The sequence below is a fragment of the Primulina eburnea genome, chromosome 3 (assembly GCF_022965805.1).
Source record: "Primulina eburnea isolate SZY01 chromosome 3, ASM2296580v1, whole genome shotgun sequence".
Lineage (NCBI taxonomy): Eukaryota > Viridiplantae > Streptophyta > Magnoliopsida > Lamiales > Gesneriaceae > Primulina > Primulina eburnea.
In genome coordinates this window covers 45,241,621-45,252,115 of record NC_133103.1, presented here as the reverse complement: position 1 = coordinate 45,252,115, position 10,495 = coordinate 45,241,621, and the positions used below count along the sequence as shown (strand labels likewise).

Genomic DNA, 10,495 nt, shown 5'->3' with positions numbered 1-10,495 from the left:
AATTCCTTTCGCTGCGAACAACTAGAGTTGTTTGACTTATTTGTTAGTTTTTTCTTTCTACCTTAGCTTCATCAATTAATTGCGATAGTCTTTTAAAGTCATCCACCATATCATGCAGTGCTGTGAAAAGATCATCTCGTATGAATTCATCAGAGTGAAATTAAATATCATGTCATTGGCCATTTCCAACTAAATATTCGAAGGCTTCCGCTTAACATATGCCATGAGACGCTGGACTTTCTCATCATCACTTTAACATTAGGAAATCTCTTAACTAAATTGATCTGAGTCAGCATATTTGCTCTTGCTTTCCTCAGCAACTAATTCTTTTATATCCTTCTTTTTCGTGTAGGATCTTCTGTCATCTTTACCACGTCTCTTTTTGAAAGACTTCTTATCATCTTTCATTGGCTTGTTACAATATGCAATAAAATGGCCTTACTTTCCACAATTAAAGCAAACTTTATTTTCATCATATCGGTCTTTTTTTTACGATAAAAATTGAATTTAGACTGATTTTTCTTAGTAAATTTGCCAACAAATAAGGACATAACATCATTGCTTATTTGGTCAGTAGATTTTCTAATGGAAGTTTCTTCGTTAGCGGTTGGAATTGGGGTTGTGGCAGTTAGAACTTTTCTTTGTGAAGTTGATAGCTTTTCTTCTTCCGGAGTATCAGCTCAAACTCATAAACTTTAAGATCAACAAACAAGTTCTGCAGATCAATTTTATTGAGATCCTTGGACTCGCTTATAGCCACAGTCTTTACATCTTATTCTTTGGGCAATGCTGTCATAACATTTAAATAAATTTAGCGGTAGAGTATTCTTTACCAAGAGATAATCTTTCAATAACAATACTACTAAATCGTTTATCAAACTTCTTAAGGGTCTCAACGGGATTCATTTCCGCATTATCGAATTTCTGGATTGCAATGGTTAGCTTGTTCTCTTTAGTCTGATCGTTGCTCTTGCAGAGCTGGGTCAGATTTTATACTTTGAATTCACTCAGATTTGATCGCATGCGGTAAGTTTGGAGTTACACGTTTTGAATATGTGTACTACATATAGAACTTTAATTCGGTCAGATTATGATCTCTTGTAGATAGAGTTAAGAAGTACTAGGGCTTGACTTCCTTGCGTGGACGACTTGAACTCTTGATACAGTCTGAACGACTTTTAAAAAACTTGAATTTACAATTAAAGAGCTGTTGGATCCTACAACAGTTCGATGTTGTTTATTTATCAATCACCAAAACTTAAGGTGCTATATATATTATAACAAAAACTATGAAAACACAAATCAAGTATTCATTATTATAATATCGATCGTTTGTCGTTTCACCAAAAATTATAGTCAGATGATAATGATATAACTCAAATCTTTTAAGTCTTATAGCAACTCAAACACCACGTTTCAATTCTTATAATCAGAGTGGAGAAATTTTCAACCAACAACTGTAACAAAAAAACATCATAAAAACAAAAAACTTGACAATTTTCCGTTAAATTCAGTTATATTTGTAAGCTTTGGCGAAAATTCAATCCTCTAATTTAAAATTTCTTGCTTTTTTTTTCCTCTCCTTAATTTGGCCTTATCAAACAAGTGGTGCCACGTCAATTAGACATAATAATTTATTTCCACAATATAATATCGTTTTTCCCCATATAAATAAATCACGCAGATTGCCTCGTCTGAATTCATTCATCAGACTTCTCCTCTACCATCTCATATATACATACATACATACATACACACTCAGCCTCTCTAGCTACCCAAATTTTGAATACTCAACAAAATTTTCACGGCTTATATATAAATCTGTGATTCTTGCTCCTTCTCGTTTTCTTTTATTTTTAGAAAACTAAATTTGGGCCAGAGAAAAATAAGATTTGTGGGACAAATGATGCAGAGGATTGCGTGTTTCCAGAGGTTTCCTCGGTTGCATGTCGCAGAAATTTATGGAACAAAGGTATGTTTTCTTTTTTTAAAAAAAAATTAATGGTAAATTTGTGTGAAATCACGACAAAAAAATGTCATTCTACCTTATTAATTTATCCTCAAACTCACCCGGAAATTGTTCACTTGCATGTGTTTAATTTGGAGAAAAAGAAAAAGGTTTTTTATTTAGTCGGTCGAATACTTTTGCCACTTGGAATATTATTTTTTTGTTTATTTTTTTTAAATAAATATATTAATTGTAGTGGAAAAAAGTTAAAGATTATTTGTTTCCACACGTAACTCCAGCTCTCTAAAAAAAAGTCGTTTTTGTGAAACGGTTTTACGAATTTTTATCGATAAAACGAGTCAATTTTACCAATATTCACGAGTCAATTTTACTCGTCTCACAAAATATGACCCGTGAATCGTCTCACACAAATTTTTGCCAAAAAATAATGATCATGAAATAAATTTCTGATGTTGATAAGTTTGAGAAAAAATTCCACTGATGAATTTTTTTAGAATACAAAATGTCGCGTCAATTGATAAAAGGAAGAGATTTCGGATTCATGAAATCTAATAATCGGATTTCAAATTCATACGTAAATATGATAATTTAAATATTAGATTTTAAAAATTCTATCATCTTATCATTCGAATCTTATTAATGAAATCGAAATCTAAAATTAAATAATAAAATTATTTAATAACATAAATATTTATTTATCCTGGTGTAGATTGGAGCTGGCTATTTCACAACGCAGGCTGCGTCCGTTGCATCACAATTATGTGAACCATGCAGGTTGGATTTTTTTTAATTTATTTATTTATTTATATATATGTGGATTTTTTAAAATAATTGGAAATAATTATTTTAAAAACTTGTAGAATGAATATATTAGGTATTTTATATACGTGGCAAAATATATGAAGTTTCGTGACAACTCCACGTGTGGTGGTGTACATATGTCTATGTTGTAAGAATAATTAATTTTTCTGTCTTTTTAATATAATAATAATTTAAAGTTTAAAGATATAAAACTATCCCACGTCATTATTCTGAGTAGCTTTTCTATCTGTATTTATAGTTGTATTTATTTATTATATATATATTTTTAATCTCGAGAAGTTTGTTAAAATATGAATATTTATCGGGTGAAAATTTAAATCTATTTATATTTATATATCAAGCATGCGAACGGGAAATTGACCTTCAATCCTCAGCCGTCGATTTTTTTTTTGTGTTTAGTCATTGGGTACTTTTTTAGTACCACATTTCCACATGAAGTGTACTACATTTCCACATGAAGTGTACGCATGCGAATGTGGCGGAGCCACATGAAATTATACCTGGGCTCCAATTTTTTTTTAAAAAAATTATATGTAAATTTTGTATAATTTTGGAATAATATGATATTAGCCCAGGTAGATCAATTTAAAATATTAAAAGATTCTAGAGTTTAAAATTCTAGTCTGACAGAGCCATATTTCTGGTTCCGACCACAAATCCAAATAATAAAAATAAGTATGATTGCATGGAATAAGTGAATTGATTAAATTTTATTTTTAGTTTTTCCTCAAATACCAATCACTTTTGTAATAAGTATAGGAATGATATTTGATGAGACTTGGGGATTTTTTGAATGCATGATTGATTGTATGGTTATTTCCATTTGTTACATTGAAATTGATGAGTTGGAAAAAGGAATAATTGGAAATTTGCTATTCTAATGGTACCCGAGCCACTACTTTTAAATTTTATACTTTTGGTAACGATGCAGCCCAAATCACGAAGAAGTTGTCGATATCGACTGGGAGAGTCTAGGGTTCGGATTAATGCAGACGGACTACATGTACAAGATGAAGTGCGGGAAAGATGAGCAATTCAAGCAAGGCCGGCTGAGCCGCTATGGGAACATCGAATTGAGCCCGTCCGCCGGAGTCTTGAACTATGGCCAGGTCCCCATTTTTATTCACATGACTATGAGATTAATGTCTTTATTTAATTTCTTATGTTTCTAAAATATAAATGATATTCGGCATGTATCATCATTCATCATAAGATGTTTCCTATGAGCTTGCAACTCAAATTTGAATGTCTGTCGATTTTGAACTTGATCATCACGAAGGAGATGCCTCATTTTGTATTTCATCAGTTCCAAAAACAAGCATTAGTCGAATTTCGAATGAGTCACCAACTCGTTTCCTTAATATTTTGAACTTGATAATTATCATTAGCGCCATCTTTGAATGAGACAGCACCTGGAATGTGTATACTTTCAAGTTATCTGTTGCTCTAGTCTATTAATCATCCGATAATTTATTAAGATATCGAATCTTAAAACCAATGTTCATACCCACCTGAATCTTTAGAGACATGCTAGCTAGCTTATAAAGGATTAGAAGTAGCTATTTAGTTGTGAAAATTTGCAACAGGGGCTGTTCGAAGGAACAAAAGCCTACAGAAGAGAAGATGGAGGAATCTTTCTGTTCCGTCCAGAGGAGAATGCGATCCGCATGCAGATTGGCGCAGAAAGAATGTGCATGCCTTCCCCTTCGATCCACCAATTCGTTGATGCCGTTAAACAAACTGCTCTTTCCAACAGGCGATGGGTGATTACTCTCGTTTCTTCTGCTTTTGTTTGCCATGGAGCTTTCTTCAACTTTCATTTTCTTTTCTTGAATTGGAGCAGATTCCTCCGGCGGGAAAAGGGTCCTTGTACATTAGGCCTCTGCTCATTGGAAGTGGAGCTGTGCTTGGTTTGGCACCATCTTCTGAGTACACTTTTCTTGTGTATGCTTCCCCTGTTGGGAACTATTTTAAGGTTGCTTTAAGTTTTTCTTTTTTTTACTCTGTGTCATTGAAAAATGTCTATGAAATGCATTGATTTGATGTATTTTCTTGTTTTTGGTTGGTGTTTCAGGAAGGTACGGCACCCTTGAAATTGTATGTTGAAGATGAGTTCCATCGAGCAATGCATGGTGGAGCTGGAGGCGTTAAAACCATTACCAATTATGCTCCGGTAAAATCGTATTTTCTTCCATGTATTTGATAGAGGTCTTCCATTGAGTTGCACTCCAAATTTAAGAAAATGGACAAATATGGTCTGCAATTGTTCTACAATTTCACCCGTATCATCGGATAGTCGTTTCTCAGATTCGTTTTTAGTTATATATCACTTAAGAAAGAAAATAGAACATAAAGTAATGAAAAGAGGTAGTGTGCTTGGAGGTTAAATATTGTACTCTTCGAGTTCGATGTTTCTCTGCAATCGTTTTATACTTTAGAATTCAGCCTTCCATTCTTCCCAATACATTGAATTAAGGAATTTTCTGCATTTTTTCTGAGTTGTCCATGCGTATGACCATGATGTCTTCGGAGCTTGTAGGTTTTGAGAGCTATTCGTAGAGCAAGAGACAGAGGGTTCTCCGATGTCTTATACCTCAATTCAGTGAATAAGAGAAACATTGAAGAGGTCTCTTCCTGCAACGTGTTCATGGTGAAGGTATTAATCTCATACAAATATAACTTAGGTTGTTGAGTGAATAAACCTTTTCATGTCGTCACCGCAAACTACCATGGTTCAGTTATTTTCACATGAACTGACGCTATTCAACGAGTCTCATTATAGTCGAATAATTGCGATCGCTCAAAATGTTTACCTTCGGCTTAATAGTTTCAACAATTTATCTTTGCTACAACATTTCTGTTTTTATATTATAATAAGCTTCTGCTGTTTGCAGTTCATTCCTTTTCAGAAGAAATACAAAAAAACATGTAAAGAATGAAGCACATATAATGTATTTACATTTACATGATGAGATTCTAATCACTTGCACAGGACAATATTCTTTCCACCCCAGCAACCAATGGAACTATTCTTGAAGGTGTGACGCGCAAAAGCATCATGGATATTGCATCTGATCTCGGTTACCAGGTAATATTGGCTTAAACCAGTTCAGTCTCCAAGAAATCAGAAAGTTCAAGATGCAATAGCCTGAGTTCTTACCTCCTATTTCTGAGCACATATGCAAATCTTAAAAACAACTAAGAAATAAGCTGGGTCGATAAGGTGTTGACGTGTGTTGTGAAAAATCTTTTGATTTTGGATATTACATTCAGACAAGTAATGAGGCTGAAACTTCTGAAAAAAATACAAACAATCAATATAGAGGCTTGAAGGTGATGTGATCTATTGCACCATATATTTTCCTAGAACAAAATAATCCCCCATAACTCTTCCGTTGAACCCTAAATCTCTAATGGTAAACTACACATAGTTTGTGGATGAACCCTTAGGACCGTGGGCACGATATAGATTGCCTAAATCTAGACCTTTAAGCAGATTGCTTTTGTCATGTCAACTAGTCATTTTACACAGTTTGGAAAAGGTTGCCAATGTTTGTGGTAAGTGTTTCTATTGAGACTTCATTTCATTCATATAACACAATTGAAGCTTAATCGTTGATTTGTGGACAAATATCTCTTCAGCTGATCATTCCGTTGGATCTGAAGAGATCCTTTTGCTTGAACAGTTCCTTGTTCCCGAAGCTCTGGTTTAGATTTCTCTATTGCTCTATGACATCTTAAAGTAATGCAGAATCGATATCTTTGTTATTTCAGTGTTTGCTCTTGTTTTCTGGAACAAAAGCCCAAGTTTTGACTAATAAAATTAACATATTTTTCATCATCAAATTTAACATTTTGGATCTGACAAGTAACTTGTGATGTTTAAAAATTGCATTGGAGTATCACCAAAAGTTCCTTGGAAAAATCCATACACCGGTATCACGTGCATGTCATGATAGAAGGGAATTTGCCTTTCCATCTGCATGTTTTGAATATACTACACCTTGTGTTAAATACATTTTGTGTTGGGCCAGGTTGAGGAACGTCCCATTCCAATTGAAGAGTTGCTCGACGCCGATGAAGTATTCTGCACAGGGACGGCAGTTGGTGTTGCTCCGGTAGGAAGTATCGCTTACAAGGGTAACATGTAAGGATTCATAGACCTCTAACAACTGTTAGAATTCAACTTAAACCAGTAATGTTAATGAAGCCACTGCTCTTCTGTTGAATGCTAATTTCACATGAACATTAGATTTGAACTGCACTTGATTCATTCAGTACATTCAAGATTAGTTCAGTACAGGATCCTCACAGAGTATCATGTTTGCTAACTTGTGAACAGCCCACATAAGAGCAAATGTGGTATACCTTTTATGTATCCATTCTCGTTAAACCGATACGCAATTGTTTTTTCTTAGGAGGGAATACAAGGTGAATGATCAACTTGCGTGCCAGAAACTGTATTCAAGACTTGTTGGGATCCAGAAAGGCATTGTTGAAGACAAAAGAGGATGGGTGGTGGAAATTGATTGAGTTCTGTTTTCATTTAAAAAAGAAATTTGGTTTACTATTTTTGGCCCTTTCTTGAACTGTAAACTTGTGAATGTTGGTCTGGAATTGAATGATTTTTAGAGTTTGCAAAACAACCATTATGATAATTGATTCTGTAATAAAATCCATCAAATTTCTCAATTAAGGAAACCAACTGTCACGTCTACAACAAAAGAAATGAAATTTTCTGTATGATTCTCATGTAAACTTCTACCAAAAACATGTATGATCCCCAACAAATTGAAATTTGTGAGAACAACAATATCCAAACTGGTGACTTAAATTGAACTCCAGCTAACAAAATCAAGGGGTGCGATATTATTTTGCAATAATCCTATGTTTGGATCGAATAATATGAATACGGGCACGAAGTGAAAGGCACTATTTCTGAGATCTTTCCATCTTTTCCTTGAAACAGCTTTAAGATTCAAATTCTTCTTATCTAATCATATCATTAACTGGATACTAGTTATCCTTCGAGGTCCAAGAATCACTGGAAGATATTCGACTTGATTACTTCGAATGTCAACTGTACGAGTTAAGATGGAAAATTTGACAGCTAGGAGTATAAGATCTCTTTGCGGCAGCTTGCTCGAACTTCTTGACGATAGCTGCATTCTCCTCTAAGCTTGTTTGAACAAAATATCGCATCCACCAAGTCAAACTCCTGAATTTAGCCTACATGCAAGTTCATTAGTTTCAAAAGAGTAGATAAGCTCTTGCCTAAATTACCAAAAATGAGGGGTGCTTTAAATTTATCATAGATTTTCCCTTCTTCTATAATACACCAGACCACACCACAAAAATAAAATGTTATTAACTATTCTGATTGCAAATTTAATCTAGTGATAGGACCTCTTGCAAAAAAATGATCAGGAAAGAGGTAAATACGGTGCAAGATAGTACACTTACTGATCGTCCATTTTTGGCTTTATCAGCAACTTTCACTTTGCGGTGATGAGGATATCCTATAAAATTATAATAAAAGAAATATTAATATAGATGTAAAGGATGCCTATGAAATACAATTCTTGAAAAGATTTAGCATGAAAATACAGGCTGTGAGCATTCTATGATCGAGAATATAAGTGAGTTAAACAGAAGACTAGGAGGCATGGAAGCTTGGTTAGATTTGCAATAATCTAAGTGATATTGATTTTTTATAGCCTCAAACGCCTTTTAACTCTTGAACATACGCAAGATGGTACTGTAAAGGAAAGAAATCTGTTAAATCAGCATTACCTCAGCCCACTTCTTTATGTGAAATCATCACTAAATCAATAAGCTACCTTTATACTTAAACTGGATTCATAGATTCTAAATCTCGAGTCCTTATTATCACCAATTAATATTCCGATGTGCATATCTTTCTCTAAATTCATGTCTACAAGGAGAAACTGCAATGACTTTGCCCCGTAAATTAATGGATTTTATGTCATCGCTGTCCGGTAAGGTTTGCTCAAGGAAAAGAAGCTCTAAAAACACAAGGGAATAAAAACCAGAGCCTAGTAAAGAGGCAACACAATTTCTCTTACCTCTAGTAAAGAGGCAGCATAATTTCTCTTACCTGTGAAAATGACAAGGCCGTCTCCTGCTATCCTTGCTAATTCAGGAAGAGTCCTGTTGAGATACCTTGGAGACAAGTAATCCAACGCATCCGAGACAATAACCAGAGAAAATGATTTTTTCCTATAGGGAAGAGGGAACTTGATGTCAGCCACACGGACAAAGCCTTTGTGCACCAAACTCTTGCAAGTACGGTCAGCATCCTCTATATCATAAGGTTCCACACCCCAAGCTTCAGTATCTTTTTCTCTTAACAATCTTGAAACCACAGAACAACTGTCAGGGCCAACATGCAACACCCTGTGCATGCTGTCTCCATATGCTGTTTTCAAAATCGGAATTGTTTGTTGAACTTCTGAAGTACATGAGAAATCACCTGCATAAGAAACATAATCAATTAACCTTCGATGATACGCTATATTCCAACAAACACCTTTTATTCTATCCGTACGTGCCATTTACAAAGGCAATTGGCCAACAGATAAGAATGTTTGCGGCCAACTTTGCTAGAGCAGCAGGGTGGCAGTGGCAGGCATGTTATATTTCATATTTAACTAAAACGCAATATGATTGACCAATGATATTTCACCAAATATTTGAGAATCAAGATTAGTAATGAAGGCACTAGGAAAAAAATTGACTGGTAAAAATTTGAAAAAATTTAGCTCAGTTGATACTCTTGCCAAATAAAACTGACTGTAACGTTTCAAAGGAAGACAAAATGCTAAGCATGTCTGAATCAAAATCATGCTGCACAAAGGAAGATAGAGTCTTGGTTCCGAGATAACGAAACTAATCAAGGAGAGTATAGGGAAAGCCGTAGCAAACCAACAGCTATAATTACCTTCTACCCGAGTGAGGATTTTACTGGCTCCAGAAGTACCTATCAGGAAAACCATGAAACATCGGTCATATCGTTACATGGCTATGCATGAATTTAATACATAATATGAAACAACAAAAACAGAAAATTCATTAATGAACCAAATCAATCACTCGATCCATAAAATCAACAGCTCAAATAAAAATCATCCAAAAATGAAAGGAAAATAATAATCATCGAACCTTGACCGCGATAGAAATAACGTATGAGAAGGAATCCTCCCTGAAATTCGCAGATTAAAATCCACAATCAGAATCTATACATGCACCCAAGATTTGCAGATTCTACTCAGAATTTGCATATTCTAATCAATAACATATCATAAATATCTAAACAACAAAAAGAAAACAAATCATTAGCAACAGAGGAAACAAGATTATGATACCAGAATAAGAGCTAGCAGTAAACATGGGTGAGAACGAGATCTTGAGCGAAGGGAAGACGCAAATGGAGGTGCCACACTTTCAGATACACGTCGAGACGGATTTACTGGCCTTCTCGCCATTGCCACGGCCATTTTTCACGAAAATTCAGCTGATTTACGGCTTATTTTTCACTGAAACGGAAAAAAAAAAAAAAACAGAATCGTATGTATGTTTAATCTTGATGTATTCAGAAACGGAATCGATTCAAAATAAGAACGAGAAGCGATTGATTTTGAGAAATAATCGAGAGGAAATGTGAGGGGAAAGAGTGGGTTTTGG

At 34.5% G+C, this 10,495-nt stretch overlaps 2 protein-coding genes across 2 annotated transcripts; one reads left to right on the top strand and one right to left on the bottom strand.

Annotated features, from left to right (window-relative positions):
- Positions 1-1,710: 1,710 nt before the first annotated feature.
- On the top strand, positions 1,711-7,437 carry LOC140827628 (branched-chain-amino-acid aminotransferase 2, chloroplastic). Its single transcript, XM_073190383.1, has 10 exons — positions 1,711-1,972; positions 2,679-2,743; positions 3,723-3,900; positions 4,378-4,554; positions 4,635-4,766; positions 4,866-4,964; positions 5,331-5,447; positions 5,784-5,879; positions 6,826-6,938; positions 7,210-7,437. Exons 1-10 carry the CDS (start codon positions 1,904-1,906, stop codon positions 7,322-7,324), a joined length of 1,161 nt encoding a protein of 386 aa, XP_073046484.1. The 5' UTR covers positions 1,711-1,903; the 3' UTR covers positions 7,325-7,437.
- A 43-nt stretch (positions 7,438-7,480) lies between these two features.
- On the bottom strand, positions 7,481-10,495 carry LOC140827630 (probable pectin methylesterase CGR3). Its single transcript, XM_073190384.1, has 6 exons — positions 10,177-10,495; positions 9,974-10,013; positions 9,753-9,791; positions 8,910-9,284; positions 8,255-8,310; positions 7,481-8,020 (listed from the first exon to the last, which is right to left on the bottom strand). Exons 1-6 carry the CDS (start codon positions 10,306-10,308, stop codon positions 7,868-7,870), a joined length of 795 nt encoding a protein of 264 aa, XP_073046485.1. The 5' UTR covers positions 10,309-10,495; the 3' UTR covers positions 7,481-7,867.

Excerpts from the sequence above, each read along its gene's own strand:
- LOC140827628 (XM_073190383.1), top strand. The coding sequence starts at position 1,904 with ATGATGCAGAGGATTGCGTGTTTCCAGAGGTTTCCTCGGTTGCATGTC. Across the intron at positions 1,973-2,678 it reads CAGAAATTTATGGAACAAAG|ATTGGAGCTGGCTATTTCAC; the intron begins GTATGTTTTCTT and ends ATCCTGGTGTAG. Across the intron at positions 3,901-4,377 it reads GAGTCTTGAACTATGGCCAG|GGGCTGTTCGAAGGAACAAA; the intron begins GTCCCCATTTTT and ends AATTTGCAACAG.
- LOC140827630 (XM_073190384.1), bottom strand. The coding sequence starts at position 10,308 with ATGGCCGTGGCAATGGCGAGAAGGCCAGTAAATCCGTCTCGACGTGTA. Across the intron at positions 10,014-10,176 it reads TACTGCTAGCTCTTATTCTG|GGAGGATTCCTTCTCATACG; the intron begins GTATCATAATCT and ends TGCGAATTTCAG. Across the intron at positions 8,021-8,254 it reads AAGCCAAAAATGGACGATCA|GCTAAATTCAGGAGTTTGAC; the intron begins GTAAGTGTACTA and ends ACTTGCATGTAG.